At 65.3% G+C, this 24,320-nt stretch overlaps 1 protein-coding gene across 1 annotated transcript in view; it reads right to left on the reverse strand.

The window, feature by feature from the left end:
• Positions 1-596: 596 nt before the first annotated feature.
• The window catches only part of Fgd5 (FYVE, RhoGEF and PH domain containing 5), a 42,018-nt gene continuing 18,294 nt past the window's right edge, over positions 597-24,320 (reverse strand). Inside the window, exons 5-23 of the mRNA XM_048354789.1 lie at positions 23,227-23,356; positions 17,857-17,915; positions 17,722-17,752; positions 15,162-15,319; positions 14,892-15,048; positions 14,547-14,634; positions 14,233-14,283; positions 13,922-13,980; positions 11,798-11,869; positions 10,648-10,716; positions 9,575-9,658; positions 9,229-9,308; positions 8,015-8,114; positions 7,605-7,742; positions 7,330-7,459; positions 6,859-6,974; positions 4,412-4,540; positions 2,172-2,320; positions 597-1,956 (exon numbers count right to left, since the gene is read on the reverse strand). Of these exons, the coding sequence (XP_048210746.1) occupies positions 1,920-1,956; positions 2,172-2,320; positions 4,412-4,540; positions 6,859-6,974; positions 7,330-7,459; positions 7,605-7,742; positions 8,015-8,114; positions 9,229-9,308; positions 9,575-9,658; positions 10,648-10,716; positions 11,798-11,869; positions 13,922-13,980; positions 14,233-14,283; positions 14,547-14,634; positions 14,892-15,048; positions 15,162-15,319; positions 17,722-17,752; positions 17,857-17,915; positions 23,227-23,356 (1,837 nt within the window). The 3' untranslated portion in view covers positions 597-1,919. The remainder of the gene's footprint in view (positions 1,957-2,171; positions 2,321-4,411; positions 4,541-6,858; positions 6,975-7,329; positions 7,460-7,604; positions 7,743-8,014; positions 8,115-9,228; positions 9,309-9,574; positions 9,659-10,647; positions 10,717-11,797; positions 11,870-13,921; positions 13,981-14,232; positions 14,284-14,546; positions 14,635-14,891; positions 15,049-15,161; positions 15,320-17,721; positions 17,753-17,856; positions 17,916-23,226; positions 23,357-24,320) is intronic.

Genomic DNA, 24,320 nt, shown 5'->3' on the forward strand with positions numbered 1-24,320 from the left:
ACTGTAGTAGAAATTGTTTAAAACATGAATTATTTATTTTCTGGAATTTTCCAGTTAATATTTCCAGACCACAACTGGCCTCGGGTAATTGAAAGCACAGAAAAGAACCTCAGATAAGAAGAATGACTGTATCTTATTCTTGCGCTGGTCCTGGCTTACACTCAGGGCCTGGGCGCTGTCCTTGAGCTTTTCTGCTCAAGGCCAGAGCTCTAGTACTTGAACCATAGCTCCACTCTGGCTTTTCCCACCCCGCTTTTTGATGGTTAATTGGAGATGAGTCTCATGGACTTTCTTTTCTAGGCTGGCTTCAAACAGTAATCCTCAGAGCTCAGCCGCCTGAGTAGCTAGGGTGACAGGTGTGAGCCACTTTTTAAAGTTGGCCACATTTTTTTTTGGCCAGTCCTGGGCCTTGGACTCAGGGCCTGAGCACTGTCCCTGGCTTCTTCCAGCTCAAGGCTAGCACTCTGCCACCTGAGCCACAGTGCCCCTTCTGGCCGTTTTCCATATATGTGGTGCTGGGGAATTGAACCGAGAGCTTCATGTGTAGGAGGCAAGTGCTCTTGCCACTAGGCCATATTCCCAGCCCAAGTTGGCCACATTTTAAAACTTGAATGGGACTAGGAGGCCCAGAACCCACACCCGATGAAAATGGTTCTGTCAGAATTAAGACCTCAAAACTAACAAAAAGACCCATCTCGTCACATGGTCTGAGTCATTAATTACGTTTAGTACACACCTTTAACAAGAAGAACGGCAAACTAGAAAACAAATTTCCCTGAAAATCTTTAATGCAAGTGAGTCCTTGGGATGGGGCTTTTTACAAAAGGTCGTGGGCAGCGCCTGGGGTGGGGGGCGGGACGGCGGGAGGGGCTGGAGGTCAGAACGCGGGGTGAGCTTTCGTTTCTCACTGTGATGACAGAAGCAGGGCATCCTGTCCCCGCTCTCTCTGCTCTGTAAAATCATCCGTGTAACGAGCGGCACGCCAACGGGAAGTGGCTGCACGTCCTGCGTGTGCCCCCTGGGCGCTTCTCGCCGGGTCCAGAACCATCTGCCACGACCATCTTCTGATGACAGCTCCTTTCTCTCTCCTTCACCTCTTCCGGAACATCGCAAGGCTCTGGCGTTCCAGCCTGAGCGTCCCTGTGCGCGGGCCGGGCAGGCTTCTGGAACATGCACGGGTGGGGCCCAGAAAAGGCACAGAATAAATTAAAGCAACCGCTGAGTCTTCCCAGGGTCTAGGCTGACCTCTGGAGGCAGACCTGACAGCAGCTGCGTCTGCAGCTGCGGTGGGGTACTGAGGACTTCCAGCGGGAGGCAGGGAGTCTCTCCTTGAATAAGTTATGGCAGGAAACGGTCTCAGGATCAGCAGGCAGGAAACACGCTCCCTCCCTCAGCCGGCGGAGCTCGGGCGGAGCCCTTCCACACGCCGGAGTCGCCGTCGGAGGATGCCCTCTGCCGGGGACTTCAGTGTGTCACTTGGAAAATGGCACCAGAGATCGCAGCTAGGCAAGAATAAAGTGCTTTCCCGGAGAGAAGCTGCTCCCCGCCGGCCGGGGCTCGCGTCACCCGAGGGCGCTGTGGGAGGTGATGCTCGCCGCGAGTAAACATGGGGAAAAGCTCGTTTCCTCTGAAAAACAATTCTGTATTCGTTCCCAAAGGCCCCGCTCGCCTGGCCTCCCGGCCTCAGGTGCACGCCCAACTCGCGGCCGGGTCGGGGGGAGTCCTGGCGGGCTGGGGGGACCGGGCAGAGAGGAGGATTCCAGAAATATTCCTTTCGGGCTCCGCTCCCACGGGCAAGATGGGGTCACAGGAAACTGCCAGGCCCGGCGGTGCAGCCGGGAGCCGAGCCGTGGAGTCGCTTCTGGAAGGGTTCACACGTCAACCGGAGAGCCTGTGCCGAGTGCGGGCGGCTGGGGACGCTATAACACGCTGGCGTCTTCCATGGCCGCCATCCACCTGCGGAGCGGGACGGCGCGCTGCGACAGGCGGCGGAGGGCCCGGGGGGCAGCGCACCCGAGCCAATGCGGCGGGGAGCCGTCCGAAAACGCCCCTGGCCTGGAACAGGGGCCAGGGCCCCGCTGGAGCCCAGGGGTGGCCACCGTGGGCAGGGAGGGAACGAGCCGCTCCCCGGGGTGGGGACAAGGCCGGGGACGCCGGGGGAGCTCCCGTACCTCCGCGCTGAGCCGCTGTCCTCCGCTCGGAAGCTGTAGAACAGGCTCTTCTTGTGGTACAGGTGGAAGGCCGTCCCCCCTTCGCCGCCCTCCTTTTCCGGGGCAATGGTGAAGCCCAGCAGAGGCATACTCTCCAAGGCCACCTTGTCCTGCGGCGGAAGGAGAACGACATGACGCGCTGCCCCACGCACCGCCGAGAGAGCACCCGCACGCGCGGGGGCCTCCGTGGAAGACCGGCGAGGATCGCCTCCGTGAGGGGCACCCGCCGGGTCACCCCCCTCCCCCTCGCCTCCGCCAGCCTAAGGACAGGCAGCCCGCAAAAGGCCATCGACGGCAACCGTCACAGGAGCCGTCCCCTTCAATGACGGAAGCTCGCGTCCCAAGGCCGCGGAGCCAGGAAGGCGAGGAGCCGGAATTTGGGCCTCTGACGTTCTTTCCATCGACTTGATTAGCTGGTGACTCAGTTGTCCAGACACTGGACTCATACCATACCCTGCGCACACCCCTCCGGCCCTTATTCATGGCACGCGTGCTATGAAACGGCTAGCAAGCCAGGCCGTGGCGCACGCCTGTCATCCTCCTAGCTGCTTGGGAGGCTGAGATCTGACGATTGTGGTTCAAAGCCAACCCAGGCAGGAAAGACCGTGAGACTCTCATCTCCAACTAGTCACAAAAAAGCCAGAAGTGGAGCTGTGGCTCAAGTAGTAAAGTGCTAACCATGAACAATAAAGCTCAGGGACAGTGTTCAGGCCTTGAGTTCAGAAAGCCCCAGGATACACACACACACACACACACACACACACACACACACACACACACAATTTAGGAGTGTGTGCCAGAGAACAGAAGGATCTTAAAAACCTAATGCTCATGGGGAAACCGATTATCTGTATGTGAAGGGATTTCTATGCTCATACATTTACGTAAGTGAAAAATGCAGACATAAACAATACAGATTTGATAAAAACAAAACAAGTATACACCTCAGCACCCTGGGATGGTTGTGGGATAAGGAAGAAGGGCTGCAGCAGAGTTAGGGTATATGAATTCTGAGTCAAAGATCACAAATGAGAGATTAGAAAAGAAGACGCCGTCGAGGGGCTCACGCCTGTCATCCTAGCTACTCAGGAAGCTGAGGCCTGGAGGATCAGTTTGAAGGCAGCCCAGGCAGATGGGGCCTGAGGAGGGACACCTTTCAGAAGGAGCAACAAGTTCCGGCTGGGGCCAAGGCCGAGTCACACAGCCCCTGACCAGCCACAGGCACAGGCTGGTTGCTAGGGCGCCCTCATCTATATTTCTTTTTTTGGTGCTGGGGGTGGAACCCGGGATGTTGCGCGTGGTGGGCAAGGGCTTCGCCACGGGGCCACATCCTAGCCCACGCTCATCCGTATTTCCAGATCAAGAAGAAAAGGAAGTGCCCAGGCACAGCGGCTCAAGCCTGCAGTCCTAGTGGCTGGAGGCAGGCGGAGGCGGGCCTGGGAACAAGCTTGAGAGGCGTAGCTCAGCGCAGTGCCGTGAGCCTGGTACACCGGTGGCGGGGGGAGCGCGGAGTCTGGGCGCAGCGGCGCGAGCCTGCGATCCCCGGCGACATTGGGAAGCACGTGGAGTCGGGGCACGAGCCAGGCAGCAGGCAAGACCCTACCTCGAAGATAACCCATGCAAAAAGGGGCTGGAGCCTGGCTCGAGGGCCAGAGCACCTGCGTAGCCAGCAGAGGCACCGGACTCTAATACCGGTACAGCAAAAAAAAAAAAGCATAAAGAATTTTCCACAAAAATATGCGTTTCACGTTCCTGTAGAAGCATTGCCTGAGCTGATGGCTCAAGCCTCTAATTCTGGCTACTCCGGAGGCTGAGATCTGAGAACTGCAGCTCAAGCCAGCCCCCAGCAGGAGAGTCCCTGAGACTCTTAACCAATTAACCCCTAAAAATCTGGACGTGGCGGTGCGGCTCAGATGGTAGAGCACCAGCCTTGAGCAAAAGAGGTAAGGGAAAGAGCCCAGGCCTCGAGTTCAAGCCCTCGTGCGGGCGGGCACCACACAACCACCACCCGAAGAGTAGCTTCCTCCACGCTGTGGAAGGTGGTCCCGAGCAACCCAAGCGAAGGGAAAGGCGTTCTCCTCCGCGGCGTGGCCGGCTCGATGGGGCGCCGGGCCGCAGCCCCCCACGCGCACCGCGCCCCCGCCGTCTCTGCCGGTAGCACCAGGGCCCAGCACCCCAGCCCCCAGGGGGGCGCGTACTACCTCACAGGCCATGTAGGTGTAGAGCACTTTGCCCTTGATGACGAACCAGAGCTTCTTCCAGGGCCGCTTGCCCCTGCGGCAGCGGCTCAGGTAGCCGCTGATGGCGGCGCCCTCGCCCGAGGCCGACACCTGGCGGGAGGAAGCAGAGCGGTCAGGTGCCGGCTGGCGAAGCCGCCGCGGGGCCAGCACGGCACAGCCGGCGGCCGGCTGTGAAAGCGGCAGGACTTCGTGAGTGGAGGAGGAGCGGGAAAGTGCCTTCGAGAGGGGTACCCCCACCCCAGGCCCCCCCAACTCAAGACAGCCGGCCCCGATGGCTGCCGCGCTTCCCGCTCACAAGGTTCCTGCATTTGAGGAGGGATCCTCGCACGCGCACCGGCCCCATCCACCATCCCCCGCCCGCCCGTGTCGCCTCCCACGGTGACTGTCACGAGCACGGGCTATCCCGACTCAGCTGAACACAAGGCAAAGCTCTTAACAGACACTCCAGGGTTCCATCGGCTTTGAGTTCGGGGCTGGAGGGACCCGGAAGCAGCGGGGCGGACACCGCAGATTTCAGCAGGGGCTTCCGGTGCCCACCCGCCCCCACCGGCTGTATCGGGGCACATTCCAGGGGACAGAGGGCCCGGGGCAATTCCCACCCACCAGCTTCCTCCTGCGGGGCGGGGCTCCAGGGGGTGAGCTGGGGCCGAGGGGCTCTGCCCGACACCTCAGCAGGCCTCCGGACCCAGCCCAGGCTGGATGGCACGAGGTGCAAGTCACCGAGGGGCTGCTGAAGCGGGAAGCCCGAAAGATTCATATTAAAAAAGTTAAGGCTCCGTTATAATAATAATTATTATTTTTGTCAGTCACAGGGCTTGAACTCAGGGCCTGGGTGCTGTCCCTGAGTTTTTTTTTGATCAAGGCTAGTGCTCTGCCACATAAGCCAGAGCTTCACTTCCATCTTCTGTGGCTAACTGGAGCTAAGTAAATCTCACAGGCTTTCCTGCCCCAGCTAGCTTTGAACCGTGATCCTCAGCTCTCAGCCTCCTGTGCCCCTAGGGTTACGGGTGTGAGCCACCAGCACCCATCCCCCGCTATAAATCTGATGGAGATGACCTCCGGGCCCTGAGGAAGCTGAGGATACATACTTTCACCATATATTCCTTTGCACTTAACTTTTATATTTATTATTTTTATGTGTTTATTTTTGCCAGTCCTGGGCCTTGAACTCAGGGCCTGAGCAATGTCCCTGGCTTCTTTTTGTTCAAGGCTAGCACTCTGCCACTTGAGCCACAGCGCCACTTCTGGCTGTTTTCTATATATGTGGTGCTGGGGAATCGAACCCAGGGCTTCATGTATACAAGGCAAGCACTCTTGCCACTAGGCCACATTCCCAGCCCTTATGTGTTTATTTTTGTTGGGCATCCGTGGCTCATGACTGTGATCCTAGCTAATCAGGAGGCTGGGATCAGAGGACCATGGTCTGAAGCTATCCTAGGAAGGAATGTCCATGAGACTCTTATTTCCAATTAACCAGCAAAAAGCCAGACATGGAGCTGTGGCTCAAGTGGTAGAGTGCCAGCTTTGAGCAAAAGAACAAAGGGTCAGCGCCCAGGCCCTGAGTTCAAGACCCAGTACCAGCGCAAACTTTAACCACATGCATATTATTACTAAGGTTTTTTCCTCTTCTATGATGTGTACAAGGCTGCAGGGGGGTGGGGGGCACCCAGCACCCAGGGCTCTACCACTGAGTCACACCTTCAACCCTATGTCCAAGACTTTTAATATCTAAACGAGTGAGCGAATGCACAGAAGCCGGACACCTAAGCTGTCACTCGCTACCACTGGTGAAGCCACCTGCCACCTGCTGCTTGACAATGAGTACCCACGGCGAGGCTCGTGAACAGCCGATCCCGTGTTTCTGGGTGCTTCGTTTATTCACAGGCACACACTTGCCTGTGATCCTGGTTAGAATACTACTTGTGCACGTGTACCCAGACTCGGTTTCCCACCTCCCACTTGTGGGCGGGCCCCCGGCGTGGGAGGGGGGGCGGCACAGAGGACAGAGATGCACAGCTCTGGAGCCGGCTCCGTGGCGCTGGGGACGGGCACGTGGAGGGGGACGGGTGGGGGGAGGGGAGGGGGAAGGAAGACAAGGACGGAGACAGGCGGGGGGGAGGGGCAGGGGGAAGGAAGATGCGGAGGGGACAGGCGGGAGGGGAGGGAGGAAGGGCAGATGTAGAGAGGACAGCAGGAGGAGAGGAGGGACGATGTGGAGGAGACGGGTGGGCAGGACGGGGCGGCCGCTCTGAGCCCCCCTGCAGGTGTCTTTGGGGGCACACAGGAGGCGGCCCCCTTTCCGGCTGGCATCACGGATGTCTGCCCTAACGGGGGGGGGGGGGTCTGCCCCCATGCCCTGGAGAGTCTCCCATCTCGGGGGCCCGGGGACCCCCATCTGCCGGACGTACCTCGGCCAGGGCGGAAGGCACCTTCTTCTGCTTCTTGAAGGTGGAGGGGCTGAGGCTCTGGAAGACGGAGGAGAGGCGGGGCGAGGACAGGGGGAAGCTCATGCTCACCGGCCGCTCTGCGTGGAGAGAAGGGGCGGCGGGTGGGGGCGGTTAGACCGGGGTGGAGGGCAGAGGGAGGGGCAGGCCTGGGACACCTCAGTGTGCCCTGGAGGGGGGGGGGTACAGCCCCCAGCCCCAGGCTACCCCGCTCTCCCTCCCACCTGACCTGAGGGACACCCCACGGCCCTCGCCTTCAGCACAGGCCTCCGCCTCCATCCCCACCCGTCCCAGAAGGTCCCCCACAGAGCCCAGGCCTGGGGGGCGCCCCCGGAGAGGCCCTGGCCGCGACGCGAGCGTGACAGCCCTGTCTACTGCATCTCCTCGCAGAGGCACCGGCCCCGGGCTCGGCGGCCTGCAGAGCCCGTCCCTCACCTCTCATGGGGCCCAGGACGGCCCCGCCCCGCTTCTTCAGCTCCCCGAAGCAGCCGTCGCACACCTTGGCCATCCGGTCCTTGAGGTACTTCAGGGGGTACTTGTTCCGAGAGCAGTTCCGGCACACAATCTGCGGCGTCGCGGCACACGGAGCCGTCGTGGCCGTCTCGGCGGGTGCGTGGGGGCCGAGCCGGCCACCCCTCACCTCCTCCGAGGAGCCCGAGGCCGGGCGGGGATGACGGGGGCCCCCTCCCCCCGCCCCCCCCCACGCTCACCTTCCCGCAGGCGTGGCAGTGGTGGCGCCTCAGGGTGAGCGAGAAGTCGCAGCCGCAGTTCATGCACATCATGACGTGGGTGACGGGCACCAGGGTGGGGGGCCTCTCTCCCAGGCTGACCCCCAGCCGCTCCCGAATCTGGGGCGCCGGAAGCAAGCGTGGGGCGCGCTCAGAACACGGCCGCGAGCTGCCCCGGCGAGCCTCGCCCGCCCCCCACCCCAGGACACAGGCAGGGTCGGCGGCGGGGGGGTGGGGGGAGAGGAGGGGGGCTCCCCCCACGTTGAATTAATCTCTCTTCAGTTCCGGTCCGCCGGCCTTTGGGTCAGAAACGCGGCTGGACGTGGGGACGCAGTTGGAGGCAGACATCCTGCCGGGGGGCCGGGCCCCCCCCCCAGGCGCCCACCGCTCACCTCCACGCTGTGCTGGAAGGCCGCCAGCGCCTGGGCCTTGTAGTCCTCGGGGAGCACTCTGCTCAGGCACCTGTGCCACTCGTCCCTCTCCGCACAGGAGCTGCGGGCACAGGCCGGTGAGCTCGGCCCCGCCCGGCCCCCCGGCCCCACCGCCCCGCCGGAGCGCCGGCCGCCTGCCAGCCCCCCACCTAACGCGGGGTGTGTGTGTGTGTGTGCGTGTGGCGAGGCTGGGGTCAGAGGCGGGGTACGGAGGAGCCTCATCTTGTCGGTTCTCGGGGGCTCACGCTTGGGAAGGGCCCTGCTGGCGGGAGGCAGGGCGGGACGATGGCACATCCGCTCCGCGCCTCCCGCCTCGTCCGCCCGCAGAGCCTCCCGACACACAGGCCGCGCTCCCGCCCCGCCGTCCGCGGGCAGGCTGTGCTCCCGCCCCGCCCGGCAGGAGTTCCCACAGCGCCCACCAGGGGTCGCCACGGCCCCGCGCGGGAGTGCCCAGCGGCGGGGGACACCGTGGTGGTGGGGGGGTGGAGTGGCACGGACCCGCTGAGCAGCCCGGGGCCCCCCCGCCTGCGCCCCGGCTCCGCGGTGACGGGTCTGAGGCCAGGGGCACGGGGCCTGCCGCCCCCCACAGGCTCACACACAAGTTCACACACACGGGCTGCGAATGAGGAAGAGGCCTCAGAGAACCCCGCTTCCTCCATCGGGGAGGGGCTCCGCTAGAAGGGCCCCCTCCAAGTACAGAGCGCACCAGCCTCTCGGGACGACCGGGGGTGGGGGGGGCCTCACCCCGGACTCCCGGCCTCGACACTGAGCGGCGTGTATTCATAACGAGTTCACGTGCTTCTGAGACAGCCGGGACGAAGACGGCCGCGGCTCCCGCTCTCCCCGCCTCCCGCGGGCCCCTCAGGAAAGCGCCCGCCAGACCGCGCCCCACGCCGCTGCCGAGCGCCCAGACCACGCGCCCCGACTCTTCCCGCTGCCCCCGCGGCCCCGCGTGACACAGGCGGGACCGCACAAGGACGCGCACACGTGCTTCCGGGGTGAGAAGCTACAGCTGGTTCCGTGACAATGAGATGCCACGAGGGCCCGTGACCACACGGCGCCCAAGAAGCACTGGAGGGAAAGGAGTGTCTCCAGCCCCACAGACGACCCCGAGGGCGCCTCCCCCTCCCCCCCCCGCCCCGCGCGCACACGCGCGTGCGCAGACAGGCCGGTACCTGGCGGAGAGCGTGAGGCACGACTCAGGAGTCTCGATCTTCAGGGCGTACGGCACGCGCTCCATCACAGGGCGGCTGACCTGCGGGGAGCCAGCAGCCGCTGTCGGGGCGGGGAGGGGCCGGCCCTGCCCCCCGCCGGGACACAGACACCCCTGTAATCTCTGTCCCCCCCGCCCCCCCCACCGGGGCAAGCCTGGCCCGGACGGCAGGTGTGGGAGGCCCGGCTGCCCTGGTCACACTCAGCCTCAGGTGAGATCAGGCTCCTTGGGGGGAGACCTGGGTCCCCCGGGGCTTCTTCTGTCCCCCGGAGAGCCTGCAGGACGCGGCGGGCCGGGAAGCCGCCTACCTTCATGCTGGCGACGGGCAACGTGCTCTTCAGCCGGTACTTGCCGTCCTTCTGCGGGGACGTGTAGAGAAGCACGTCGCTCATCTGAGGAGAGGGCGGCTCCGTCAGAGGTGGGGCCTCAGCCCGGGGGCGCACCCCAAGTGACACCCCCTCCAGGTACGCAACGCCATTCCGCACCACACGGGAGCCCTCCCCACCACTCCCCCCGTCAGGTGCTCAGCAGGAGCCACAGCCCCTTTCCTGGATGTGTCACGTGCGGGGATGTTCCCGCAGCTTTACTGCCGACAGTCAGAAAGCAGCCACCACCGACGCCTAGCACAGGGGAACAGAAGGAGAAGCAGGCGGGCTGGGCTGTGCAATTCCAAGAAACAGCTGCCCTGACACACAGACACACAGACGTGGCCACGCAGACGCACAGACACACAGACGAATCTCACTCGAATGCAGAGTGAAGAAAGACACACGCACACACACACGCGCAAGGATAAGCTGGTTACGCTCATGCGAGGGCTCAGGACAGGCAAGCGTGACCGGAGTTTCGGGGGGCGGGGGGGGTGGACATTGCCAAGGGGACAGGGGAAGCTGCTGGGTGGTGGGCGGTGTGTGTCTGCCCAGCACTTGGGAGGCTGAGGCAGGAGGCTCTTGAGTTCAAGACTAGCCTTAACTGTATAGTGAGGCTGTCTAAAAGAGACAGAGGGGGGAAAAAAAAGAGACTGAATGTTGGGTCACCTTGTTGGCCAAGCAGAACTGAAGGCCAAGCCGGGCCTTAGGGACCCAAGCCATGGAGGCCCAGGCGATTGCCCGCTTCCTGGAGGGCGACTGGCCAGGCCGACTCCGGCTCCCTCCTGGCCCCGAGGTGCAGCAGCTAGCCCTACCCGGAGGAGGCCTGGTTTGCCGGGAGTCATCACACCTCAGCAGCCCCCCCCCGCAAAGCATCTGAGTAAGAAACAGGCGGCCAGGTGGGCCTTCCAGCCGTGAGACTCTGCTGTGTCCCGCAGCCGTCCCTCAATGCTGGCCAGAGAAAGCCACCGCGCTTCACAGAGCCACCGCTTGGCTCGGGGCCAGGCACTCACCAGAAACAGGTGCCTGGGGTGTCTGTCCTTCCCCCTCACTTTCATCAGCGTCCCCTCCTTCAGGAACTCCTGGGGAGACAGGCGGATCCCGGTGAGCAGGTGAGGCTGTCCCAGGGGAGGGCCGGGGAGGCCCCCGGGGGGGACCACAGGCCGTGAACCCGGGGGGAGCAGGCAGAGCACCTCGACGCCGAGCTGCCCACCTGCGAGGGACCCGCAGCCCCCCGCCCCGCCCCCGGACCCTGTCCCCCATGCATGGCCCCCAAGGCTCCGTCCATCAGCACGCCACGTGCCACCGTGAGGTGCTCATTGGGAACAGAATGGCCGCTACACTTGGTGAACACTTACTGGCCCTAAGCCTCGGGTGGGTTCACAGAGCCCCCACCCCACCAGTGACAGCCTTGCCGGCTCCGCATCGCACCCCCCCCAGTCCAACCTCACTCCTCTGGGATGGCTCGTTTCTCACTAGCTTTGAGCTGAGCTGGATGCCTGCTCCTCTCTCGCCAGCGCCCTTCTCTGCTGGTTTTTGGCGCTAGGAATAGAACACGGGAACCTGGCACTGGACACGCGGTCTACCATTGGGCGACATCCCCAGCGGCCTGTCTCTTAACCTTCTTCTTCTGCTGGTCCTGGGACTTGAAGTCAGGGCCCGAGCGCTGTCCCTGAGCTTTTTGTACTCAAAGCTAGCGCTTGCTCTACCGCTTGAGCCACAGCTCCGGTTCCAGCTTTTTGGTGATAAATCGGAAGTAAGAGTCTAATGGACTTCCCTGCCTGGGCTGGCTTCAAACCTCAATCCTCAGATCTCAGCCTCCTGCAGAGCTAGGATGGCAGGCGTGAGCCACCGGCGCCCACCCACAACGCTACTTTTCAGATCCTTCTTAGTTTTGATGCTTTTCTGCGTCCTTAGCAGCTCTGCACTACAAACCCTCGGTGCCTCTTCTTCCTGAAGGTGGGCAGAACCACGGGGCACACAGCACCGCGGGCACCGTCCTCTGATCGCCCCACGCCGACGGTGCAGCACGCAGGGCGGAGGGTGGACAAGTCCAGGGGCGGGCGCCCCACCCGTCCTGGAGTAAATGGCACCTGCAGCCAGGCCCAGCCGGGCCGGCCCACTGAACAATGGAGCTTATCGGCCGGGCCCGGCGGCACTCACCCTTCCTGGCTGGAGGAGATCCCCTTGGCCGCGGACGCTGTGCTCGATGTGCACCAGCTTCTGCAGGTTTTCCTGTGGTGGAGGCCGAGTGGGGAGACGTCAGGCCCTCGGGGTGCCTTATCACCTCCGCAAGGGCTGCCACCGCTTCCGGTGCAGCCAAGGGACTTGAGTTTGGGAAGGCCCTGCCTCAAACTCCACCTATACACGGCAGGGGGGCTGGGGCCCCGGCCTAGGGCTGCAGATGCCACCTACGTAGGTGCCAAGGCTGGCCGCAGTCGGGCCAAGTGCGTGTCCCCGGGGGACGGTCCTCGTGCCCCCCCCCCCGACACCCCGCGCGTCTCCAGGTCGCGGCTCCTGCTCTGGGCCTGCGTTCCTCGATCCGCTTAGAACTTGGGATTCAGGAACTCGGAGCCCCAGGCTGGCCCGTCCCGTCCCAGCTTGCAGCCCTGCGGCGGGGGTGGGGGTGGGGGGGGTCCCCGAGGGACAGCAACTAGGAAAGTACATCCTGCTGAGGTAAACGGGCCTGCGCTGCTTGAGATGCAGGATTAGGAAATAACCCTGAGGAGCCCCCTCGGGACTATCAGGAACACACGGGGACGCACCCACTCTGTGGCACAGCACCCCAGAATTAGGGCTAAGCACCGGCCCGGCCCGGGCAGTGCAAAGGCAGGTGGCCGGGGTGAAAGCTGTAGGGCCAGAAATCCCCTTTCCACGGACCCCCTCGGTCCCTCCCTTCCCACCGGGCGTGGCCGCGCACACCAGCGCTGCTCTTGCTCCAGCACTGCGTGAAGCCAGACAACCTGCCAACCAGGACTGTCCTCACGCGGCAGGCTGGGGGGGGGCAGGGAGAAGCCAGCCCACCTGCCCCATGCCAAGCCAGAGCACGAGCCCCGCAGCACCTCGGCATCTGGCTGCCCGGAGGACGGGGCCTGGAGCTGGGGAGGCAGAGGGCCACCCCAGAAATGGTCCCAGAGACTGGTTCTTATGCTCACTCAGCTGGCTCCTGCTGCTCCTCCCCAGGCAGCTCCTGTCTGTCTCCCTCCTTCCCTCCCTCCCTCCCTCCCTCCCTCCCCCCTCCTATCCTCCGGTCCCCTCCGGTCCCTCCGGTCCTCAGGCCTGGAGGATGGGATCACCCACACGCCTGACTCCCTTCTCCACACCTGGTCCCAGGCCAGTCCTTCCCTCCCTCCGCCTTCTTGGCGCCTGTGCGAGCCCGACCCGGGGCCCCCCCACCGTCCCTCCTCACTGGCATGGCCTCCCTTCCTCTGGTGCCGCGTGCGTCCGCGGGTCAGTGCTCAACTGAGCTGTGATTTCCTCTCCAACTGGGGTTCGCGTCCATCGCCGCGGCACCTCCGGTGCCGCCCCAGCCCAAGGCCTGGCCCTCGGGATGCCATTCCTGCTAGGTGCTATTTCCTTCTCTTCTCCTGTGATGACTGCCGGTCCCGTACACCCAGGAGCCACACCGCGGCACCCCCCACCCCCACCCCCGCCTCCTGTACCCATGGAGGCCACGACTAACGCACCCCTGAACTCGCCATGGAGCTAGGACGTGGCCTCGGCCCTTCCCACCCAGAACTCCAGCATAACAACAGCTGGCGACGACGTGGGCGGGTAGCCATGGAAACCCCTGGACCAGAGTTAGGATGCAGGCTGAGGTTTGCTATTCTTGGCAGAAACCCAGTAGGCCCGCGATTAGTGTCTTGAAAAGCACAGGGTCCCCCGGTGTCAGCCCAGGGGGTCCAGCGCCTCGGCCGTCCCCAGCCTTCCGTGGGCGATCAAAAGCTGTGTCTGAACCCGTGCCCAGACTCCACGGGAGAGGCGTGAGCTGCGCCTAGAAAGGGCCTTCGCCACGTCGCCCCCGGGGGCCGCGGCGGCCCCGGCCACGGCGGGGCTCTGCTCGCCAGGCCTGCACGGCTCTGTGGCCTCCTGGTGGTTCAAATGCTGAACCTGAGGCCCCGAGAGCGACGCCCGGTGCCCAGCCCCTCAGCACAGGTCGGGGGCTGGGCTCCGGCTCTCTGCAGAGCCGGGGGGCGGACGGGGGGCACCAGGCAAGGGGGGCCAGGTAGAGAGGGCCCAGGACCCGGCCCCCGGCCCCAGGAAGCAACCGCGGGCGGCCACACTTACCCCCTGCTCCATGCTGTCATTGGCCTGGTCTGTCACTTTGGAGATGAGGCTCAGCGCATCTGGGGAGGGAAGAGAGCGACAGTGGGGTGGGCGGTGGGGGGGGACCCTTCCCGGCCCCCCTCCCCACGCCTCCCCGGCTGCAGGGCCTGTGGACGGGCGGGCGGCACCCATCAGACCCCAACCGCACTGTTGTGTTGACTGACGACCGTGAGTTGACCACTCGGCCTCCGTGTCCCTGGCTCCCCAGAGTGGAAGTGAAGGGGTCACACGAGGGGAAGGGGTGGGGCGGGGAGGCGGTCCTTCCCACTCACCCTGCGTGCTGTCGTACTCGGCGGAGTCTGGGCACAGGTTGTTTAAGTAGTCTGGGAAGAGAAGCAAGGGCAGAGGTCAGCACCGCTGACCTCCGCTGCGGCCCCTCGCCCCCCCCCCCAAGGCGACACAACAGCGGGGCGCCCACCCTCTCCCTCATCAGACAACCGAGCCACACCCAACAATACGGCTCCCCCCCACCCTGCCGTCACCCCTCAACCAACCCACACCCACGGAGCACCTGGCTGTGATCCTCACCACAGGCCTGGCCCCCGCGCCCCCCCCCCCGCCCCTTGGACGTCCAGGCCCGGCCCACCTGTGAGCAGCACTTGGTACTGGAAGAGTCGCTGGACCACGCGCAGCAGCTGGTGCTTCACGCTCCAGCCGCCCCCGAGCGCGCCCCGCTGCTGCGGAGGGAGACGCCGGTCAGGGAGCCCGGCCCGGCCCCCCGCACCTCACGCCTCTCCCTGCACCGCCTCGGCTTCCGAGCCAGGCTCTCCTCCCTCGCACCCGGGCCCGGCCCCGCGCCTGGCGTCAGCACCAGGGAGAAGCGCCCCTCTCCACGGGGAGCCGGACCCCCAGGTCCCGGCCAGGGGACCGGGCGTGCTTCCCGACCCAGGCCCCCCGCGCCGCAGCCGGGTCTCGGAGGACGGGGCCCTACCTCGAACTCGCGCACGGCGGTGGCCAGCGGGGGTGAGCGCAGGCAGTCCTCGGCCAGCAGCCCCAGGTACCGGTCGAACCGCACGACGTGCGTGGCGTGGTGCTCGAAGCCCGCCTCCCGTGCCAGGAACACGTCGGCCACCTTCTGCTGGGCCTCCCTGCGGCCGCGGAGGGGGCACGGGCGGTGAGAACACGGCCCGGGGGGGGGCGTGGGGGGTCACTCGCGTCCCCCGGGGTGGGGGGAGGAGGGGGGAGGGGTCCCGGGCCTCACCAGTCCCGCAGCCTCTGCTCCAGGTCCTCCAGGATGCCCCGGTGGAGGTCGAGGATGGCGGGGAGCGCGCTCAGGCCCCGCCGCAGCTCCTCCCGGGCCGGCGCGTCCCCGCCGGGGTCCGCCTCGTCCAGGGCCCGGGTGACGGCGGCGTGGAAATCCTGTGCCCCGGGGGGACAGGCCTGAGCGAGGGCTTCCCGGCCGTGGAACCCCGGCCCCGCGTCACCGCACCCCACACCCTCACCGGTACGCCCCAAGACGCCAGGGCCCAGCTGCCGCTCACAGGGCCGCCCGAGCCGGCCCCCCAGCACCCCGCGCGGAGCACCCCCCCCCCCGTGGGGGACCCCGGCCCGAGCGCCGCACGGAACGCCTGCTCACACCCTTCTCACGTGAGGACGCGGGGCTGTGCACGCGGAGCGGCGTGGGAGCGGGGGACAGCGGCCCCCCCCCCCCCCCGGGCCCGTGGCTTCCGTGAGCCCGGGGCCGCTGGGCTCGAAACACAGCCCAAAGCCCCGGCTGCCCGAGGGGAGCCCGGCTTCCGCGCGAGTGGATCACCGCTGCCCGGTGCGCCACCCGCCCGTCCGCTCGCCGCCCACTGGCCCCTCAGGTACCCCACTGTCCCCCAGGCCCTTAGGTTACCCCCAGAGGCCCCACCGCCCGGGCTGCTCGCTGGCAGCTGGCGCACATGCGTCGGGAGGAGCCGAAAGCGCGCCCACTAGGCGGGAAGGTGAACGTCCTTGTTACCAAGGACGGAAAGGACAGGACGTGCGGGCAGCAGCCTGGCCCGCCCCATCTCACAGTCGGCGGGGGGAGCTCAGCTCGCTCGGCTCTGCTCTGCGATGGCGTGAATTCTCGGTGAATCGGCTCCGTCCCCACGGCCTCCCGGGACTCCACTGGGGTCCTCTCTGGAGCCCGGAAGCCCGGCCCCGGGGCCTGGGTGTCCCCCCGCCCTCCGGCTCAGGCTGCCGGTTCTGGAGGGCAGGGACCCTGGGCACGTCGCCGCGCCGGCCGGCAGGAACGTTTCCGGCAGCCGCGGGACAGGACGCCTCGCGCACGGATCTGCTCGAGACCGTCGGGGTGGCTGGGCGCAGGGGCGCTGCTCTCCCCCGGCGCAGGCCGGCGAGGGAGGCAGACGGCGGACGAGCGGTGGAAATCAGCTCCGAAAGGCAGAGCCCCTCGCGCCCGTCATCCTGGCTACTCAGGAGGCTGAGATGAGGGTCGCGGTTCAAAGCCGGCCTGGCCAGGAAAGTCCGTGAGACTCTCATCTCCAATTAACCGCTCGAAAACTAGAAGTGGCGCTGTGGCTCGAGCGGTAGGGCCTTGAGCTGAAGAGGCCGGGCCCACAGTTCAATCCCCACGACCAACCGAAAAACCACAACAAATACGGAACCGGACCGGATCGAAGCCAGAGAGGAAAGCCAACACTCCCAGCTCGGCCCTTAGCTCCCGAGATGACAGAGAGCAGCCGGCAGCCAGCGAGGACGCAGAGGACTCAGGCAAAGCCGCCGCGCGGCCCGGCCGAGGGACAGCTCGGGGCGCCCGGTCCAGCTCCAGCGGGGAACACATCCTGTCCACACACACGCGGCACGGCCACACCACGCGCCACGCCGCGAAGCAAGTTCCGGTCCAGCAAGGCCCCACGCCACGCAAGGCCCCCTCCTCCCCAGGGCGGAGCCAGCGTCCTGCCTGAACACGCAGGAAGGAGGCCACGGAGCCACGCTGAGCCTCCACCAGCTCTCCGCGGCTAACCCAGCCTCTCCCCCCGGCTAACCCAGCCTCTCTCCACCGGCTCTCACCCAGCTAATCCAGTGTCTCCTGAAACTACGAAGACCCAGTGAGATGGGGAAACGGACAAGCAGAGCCTTCAGAAAAGTTCTGATCAAGGCCACTCAGCCTGCCCTCGGCAGCACCCTCCTCCATCCCCGGTCCCAGTGACGCCTCTTCTGCAGACCTCGTGACACGAGTCTCTCCTGCCCCAAGCTAGCGTGGGCTCGGCGCAGAACCGCGGTGCGTAAATCCTATCTACACAGAGCAGCGCCGTCGCCTCTTCTCCCCGCTGCGGAAGAGAGAGACCTGTTCGCTGTAGGGGCTCCGAGGCCCGGGCCGGTAAAAACAGCACCGTTCCTCAGCGCCACTGAACAAAAACACATGAGATCAGTCGTGAAAGATGAAGCCGGGCCGAACAGCTGAACGATCGCTGACCCCAGTGCTGGGCACCCAGAAGGCCCCGGCTCCCCAGCTGCCGCCATCTGCTGTCACGTCACCGAAGATACGGAGTCTGGGGCGCTGGGGGGCACGGGGCTTCCCTCGCAGGCACCGGCCATGTCCACAACACCCCATCCGCTCCCCTGTCCTCAGCAGGAGGGAGCCATGCACACGCATGAGTGTATACACGCACACGCGCGCGTGCGCGCGTTCACGCCCGGCACATCCACCCGGAGGCTGGAAAGCGGGCGGGCGCCACGGGCCGGGGCGGTCAGTGTGAACTGCTCGCTGCCTGCCGCCGGAATCCCAGCCTGACTCGGGAGCAGATAGTTGAGGACAATTAAAGAGATCGACTCACCAGGCCCAAGGGCTGGAGCATCTGCACGTACCTGCGGAGGGAAAGGGGCGAGGCCGCGTGAACTCCTCGTGGGCGGGCGGGGCGGGAGGGGGGCGCTTTGCTTTACCGGGTGGGGGGGCGGCTCTGGGCACTCACGCTTTCTCAGAAGACAGCAGCTCCTGAGCGATGACGAGGGCCCTGGACTGTCCCTCCACCTGCGGAGACAGCGACACCTCAGCGGGCTGCCCAGCCCCCCCCCCCCCCGGCCGGCGCTGCCCCCGGCGCCCAGCCCCCGGCCCCACACCCCCAGACACCCCCGCGGCTCTGGAGGAGGGCGTTCCCCCTGCCGTGTGACTTTCGCACCCGGTTCCCTCAGCCGTCCCCCATCTCTTCCTGTTTAGCCACGGAGCCCAGATTCCAACACCGGAGCCCTCGCCGTATCTAATGACGGGGTGACGTTGGTGCGGGCTGGGGGCGTGGCCTCACGAGCAGCGCACCGGTCCGGCGAGTGCCAGGCCACATCCCAGCACCACCAAACATAAAGGAGCTGAGCCCGAGGCGGTGCTGCCCACCTGTCGCCCCAGCTGGGTAGGAGGAAGGGGCGGGAGGCTCGCAGGCTTGAGGCCAGACGGGAATATACAGAAAGACCCAAGGTCAAAACAAAACGGAAACGAAAATAAGAAGAGCTATGAACGGGGGACCGTGTGTGATGAATCCAAGTACCCAGGCTCCTTGGGTGGCGGCCACCACCCCCCCCGGGACACCCGTCCTCTGGCACCAGGGGGGCCAGGTGGGCTCGGGGCAGTGGCAGGGTCTCCCCTGGGATCAGGAGCGCCTCGATCCTCGCCCGCCCCGGCCCCGGCCGCAGGGTAAGCTACGTGTCCGTGGCGTCATGCAGAAGCGGGGCACGCTTCCCCCCTCCTCCCCCCACCCCCCGCCCGGCAGCCAGTGGGAGGATGGACAGCAGTTAGGTCATCGTTCTCATCCACGAGCGTCGGCACGGGCGGTCCCGCACGTCCCTCCCGCCGGCGGGGCAGTCCCGGGGCAGGGCGCGCGGGGCAGGCCCGCCCCAGCCAGTCTGGGGATGACGGATGCGTCCCCGCCAGACAGCCAAGGAGGGCGGCTGGCCGGCGGGGTGTCCCAGGCTCCGCACAAGCCGCTTCCGGGCGGCGCCCAACTAGGCCGTTTAATGGAGCTGTTTGTTTAAGCAGGAAGTGAACGCAGAGGTGGGAGGCTGACATCGGGGTCCAGGGATGGACGTCTGGGAACAGGGCTCCTCCGAGGAGTGGGGGGGGGCCATGGTGCGTCACCCTTCTCTACCGTGGTGGTGGCAGTGACCACGGGGCTGCCGGGGGGGTGGGGGTGGGGGGCTAAGTCTGTCGCTTCATCCCCAGGTGGCACAGGAAAGGTTGGAGGGGAGGGTCCCTCCTCCAGGAGGGCTGGGGTGGAGGGGGCAGCCCGGTGCTCTGTCTCTGCACTCTGGTTTCCCCACGGTGGTCTGAGGACCTCTGAGGTTCAGGAATTCCCTCCCTTTCCCAGTGGGGGGGGGGCAGCACACACATTCTGAGCCTGGGGGGCGGGGGGTGGCGGAGGTGCTGGACCACAGCGCCAGACATAGCCGCGTTCGCTGAAACCACAGGCCAGGGCCACTCTTCCTGCTAGCTGTTTTTGCTTGCTTTATGGTTGTTCAGCCCGGTGTGGTGACTTTAGCCAGTCATCCTAACCACTGGGGAGGCCGAGACCAAGGGATCCAGCTTCAAGGCCAGCCCAGGCATGAAAGTCCTTAAGACATGCACCCCCATCTCAACCAATGGTTGGGCTGCACCTGTTACCCACCTCTGAGAAAAGCACAGTGGCTGGGTACCTGTCCCCCCCACCCCCGCCCACACAAGCTACAAGAGGAAGCACAAGTAGGAAGATGGCAGCCCAGGCCAGACTGGACATAGATGGGACCCTACCTTGAGAAGAACCAATGCAAAACTGGACTGGATGTGTGGCTCAGGTGGTAGAGCACCTGCCTAGCAAGTGTGAGGACGTGCATCCAATCCCCACCTCTGCTAGAGAGGTTAACATGAATACTGACGTTCGTGTTAAAATGTAGTGAGCTTTGTTATTTTTAAGGGAATTACAAGACACTGTTTTGGGGCATAATGGGGCTTGAACTCAGGGCCTCGTGCTTGCTAGGCAGATGCTCTACTGCTGGGTCACACCTCCAGCCCTGGTTTGCGCTAGTTAATCTGGCCCAGGAACGTTCCTGAGCCACGTCCACCTGTCCTGGCTCCGTTGTGGTGCGGGGACAGCCACACACCAGCACACCCGGCTTCTCTCCCCTGAGATGGAGTCCGGGGACCTCTCTGCCGGGCCGGCCTCCACCCGAGATCCCGTCATCCTCAGCCTTCGGGATAGCTAGGATTCCAGGCAGGCGCCGGTGCCCGCTGCGGACAGACGTCCCGAGTCTGTTCGTGTCTCCTTGTGACGGGGGAAGGCCGGGTGGCAGGGCCGGGTAGCAAACACTCCGAGTTCCGTGGGCGCAGGACACCCGTGGAACGGCCCTCCTCGCCAGCGCAAGGCCGCGGAGTGTGCCACGAGGCAGGCCAGGCACGGAGCCAAGCACGCACTTCCATTTCATCCCACTGCCGGGCACTGGCGGCTGCGGCCCGGCCTCGCGTGCAGCGCGGAGCCTGATCCACGGAGCGGCTCGTGAGTTTCTTTGAAGCTGCGGGGCGAATGCTTTTCTATGGGGACACGTGGCGCCTGCCGTTCTGGGGAGGGAGGGCGGGCAGTGCGCAAGCAGGCGGAGAAATGAGGAATCAATTACGGCATGGGGTGTAAACCAGGAATGCTTTGATGGGCTGCACCCAGTCGGGGGAGGCCTCCCCGATGAAGTAGCGTGGAGCGCGCGGCCGGACGCACGGAGGGCGGGAAGAAGGCTTCCGCGGAACGGACGGCAAGTGCGAAGGCCCTCGGGGCGGCTCACGGAAGACAGAACCGGCCGCGTCCAGCGTCTGTGGGGCTTCCGAGGCGTGTGGGGCGAGCCAGCGCGGCTGCTCTGGGAATGCCACGCATGAGGGAGGGGGGACAGGGGGAAGGGAGGAGGGAGGGCAGCCGCCACCCCAGCACAGGCAGGCCAGGCGGGCAGGCCTTGGGAAAGGAGGAGCGGGGAGAGCAGGCGGAACCCTTCTGCACTTAACAAGGAACAAACAGCCGCGGTGGGAACCGCGTGGCAGGTCTCAACAGCGGAAGAGCAGGAGCAGCAAGGATCTATTCCTGCACCCCCGTGTGGACGTGTGGACGTACGTGCAGAGCCGAGAGAGACCCCTGCACACCCAGGGCTGCCGCCGCCGCCACCACACCCCATCAGCCAGAAAGGAAGCCGCGGCTACAATGCAGGAGGCTGAGCTCTGAGGACTGAGGTTTAAAGCCAGCCTGGGCAGGAAAGTCTGTGACACTCATCGCCGAGCAAAGGACCCCAAAGAGCCAGAAGTTGGAGCTGTGGCTCAAATGGCAGAGCACCAGCCTTGATTAAAAAGCTCAGGGCCAGCACGCAGGCCCTGAGTTCAAGCTCCAGGACTGGGCATAAGGAAAGAAGAAGAAAAGAAACCACGGCCCAGCCCCGGGAAGGTGGTTAGTGTCAATGGGGAGATGCTTTGAAAGGCAGGCCGGCAGGCCCGGCTTCCTGCTGGGTTCACGGAACCGAACACCCTGGCCCACAAGGGAGGAGGCGCCGGGAGGGGTCCGGTCCACCTGGAAAGCGGCTCACGGTCAGGGAGCAGGGGCCGGACGCCCGCCTTTGAATGTCTCCTTTCTCCGCCTGGGCCGTTTGTAAAGCCGTCTCCATTTGTCTCCTCTCCTCCCCTACGCCCTCGGGGCATCTGAGGCCAGACACGTGGGTGGACCGGCTGCATTTGGCCTCCTGTTCTGCTCCCCAAATCACTTCTCTGCTGACCCCAAACATGTGGTAGGGGGGAGCTCACCTCCGCACCCAAACACGCGTCCTGAAGCTGCGGCACACTAACCCACGCGCGCGTCGTGTGCGGGGCGCGGAGCCGGGAAGGCCTGCGCCGTCTCCGGCATTGGGGGTGCAGGGGGAAGGAGGAGGGGGGCCTTTGCCTTTTTGGTTGGTTCATTTGGTGTTACTGGAGTTCAAACTCAGGGCCTCCAGCTTCCCGGTTTTTTCCTTCTAGTTTTGTTTTCGTTATTATAAAGGCGATGTGCAGAGGGGTTACAGTTACATAAGCCAGGTAAGGAGTACACCTCCGCTGGACAATGTCACCCCTCCCCTCTCCCCACCCCCGCCCCCAAGTTGTGTAGCTCATTTTCAAGTGTCCAGTGAGTACCCCCCCTTTCTGGGTTTTCCCCTGGCCCTCCCAAAGACAGAGAAAGGGGGGGAAAACAACAAGACAAAAAGAAAAGAAATAAAAAAAGAACAAAGCAAGAAGCGTCCGGCGTCCCCTTCCTGGAGTCCTTGTCGTAAGCACCGTTTTACCTGATGGGCGCCCACGGGCACCGGGGACCCCGTGCTCCTCCCCCGAGAAGCCGCAGCTTCCTCCGCGGGCGCTCCGCCACTTAGGCCGAGCCTCTCCCGCTGCGCTTGTGCTGGCTCCTTTGCAGGTGGAGTCTATCAAACTTGCCTGCCCAGGCTGCCCTCGAACCCCGAGCCTCAGGATCTCTGATTCCTGGGTGGCTAGGATTACGGGTGTGAGCCCCTGGGATGTAGCTAGGCCTTTGTCTTTAGAGAAGAGAATGCTGGGAGTGGACAAGCCCTCCCCTGCCCCCCACCCCCCCTGCACTACGGGGAGGTGTGAGGAGGCAAACGCCCTAAAGGGATGGAGGGGAGGGGGTTGTGCAGTGCTCTAGATGGGTGCCAAGCCCCCGCACCTCCCACAGCACCCCCCGGCTGAGCCCCACCCCTGCCCCGGGAACCCTCGCACGCGTGGACCAGGTGTGTGGACGCGTTCACCGCCATCTGCCGGTGGACAGCAAGCAGCGAGAGACCCCATCACGCATCGCAAACGTCCCTCTGCAAGGACGGTCGGGTGACCACTAACACTGCCCGCGGAATAATAGGCAGCCATGAAAACGGTAACTCAAGTCAGGTGCAGCAATCCCAGCTGCTCCGGACGCAGAGGCAGGAAGATCTTTAGTTTGAGGGTGAAGTTAAAACGAGAGGGCAAGGGGCGCAGCTTCCGGGGGGGGGGGAGCAACCGGCCGGCACGTGCCACGTCCATCTTGACTCAAATCCCACAGCTCTCGGCTACTCCCGCCCCCCCCCAAAGGCCCCGGGGAGCCCCCGCCACCCCACACTTGAGGTGTCTGTGGGCGCAGCCGCCCAGCCTTCTGTCACAGGCAGGGCCATGCCGCCAGTGCTTCTTAGAGCTGCCCACCTGCTGCCCCAAGGCCTGGAGTTTGGATGGGCCGGGACGCTGGCACCTCCAGCTCCTCCCACACGGCAGGAGAGCTGGGGGGACGTTCCCCCTCCTCCCCCGCCACCCTCACGTGCCCGGCCCCTCCCTGGGGACCGCCTACCTTGGGGGTGAGGCTGGGGTCCCTTGGGGTGCCGTCGTCCTCTTCTGAGCTGCCCTGCTCTTCCTCCGACGTGACGTCATCTCCGGGGGACACGGAAATGGGACAGACCTTGTAGGGCTCCGTGTAGGCGCTGGGCGGAGAGGAGGACAGAGTGGTTAGCGCGGCTGACGGGTAGCGGCGAGGCGAGGGGACCCGGCCAGGCCCCCCTCCCAGCCGCACCGGCGTCTGCGCAGCCAGCGGCGGCCCCAGGGCCTTGACACACGCCACCGAGGGGCCTGGCCTGACAGCGGCGTCCTCCGGGGCCCCCGCCACGGCCCCGCCCGTCAGCCAGATCCCAGACACGTCACCCCCCGGGGCCCCCTTTCCCCCCGGACCCGCGGGGACCACGCCTCTGCCTCACCTGGGCACGTGTGGTGGGGTTCATGGCACTCGCTTATCACCCTCCCCCAGGCCGCCCCCCCGGTCCCTTGCTCAGGGGTTCGGAGAGGCCCGATGGGGGCCACCACGGGCGAGCTGACCAGGCTGGCCCACGGGAGGCGCAAGCGCAGGCCGCCTCCGTGTGCCTTGGCTCGCCTGCTCACCCGTGGGGTCCCACGCGGGGGGCGAGGCGGAGGGCGGGCTGGCCGAGCCTAGCGACCCAGGGGCCGGGCGCGCTGGCCTCAGGCGAGCCCCTCACCCTGTCTGTTTCTTCTCCACCACGTGGGGGGGGGGACCGCGGGACTGAAGGGGGATTTTGTCGGGCACAGAGCGGGTCCTTTCCGGTCAGCCCAGCGGAGCCGCCACCCTGAGCCACCGCCACGTCAATGCCTTGTCACCGCGCCCCACTCTGAGCACGAAGCGCCTGCTCCCCAAGCCTGCCTGGAAGCCCGGCCCGGCCAAAGGGGCGCACGGCTCCCCCGGGGACCAGGCCTCTCCTCCGGGAGACACCGCGGCCCTGGCCCGCGGACGGACCGGCAGGGAGATCGGGCGGAGCGTGGGCGGGGCGGCGGGGAGGACTCTCCCCACACCCCCAGTCCCCTCCTCGGGCCCCAGAGCTCGGGGGGAGGGGGGGGGCTCCGCAGCCCAGGCGCTTCCTTGGTGCTCAAAGCTGCCCC

Source organism: Perognathus longimembris, chromosome 10 (assembly GCF_023159225.1).
Source record: "Perognathus longimembris pacificus isolate PPM17 chromosome 10, ASM2315922v1, whole genome shotgun sequence".
In the NCBI taxonomy this organism is placed as follows: domain Eukaryota; kingdom Metazoa; phylum Chordata; class Mammalia; order Rodentia; family Heteromyidae; genus Perognathus; species Perognathus longimembris.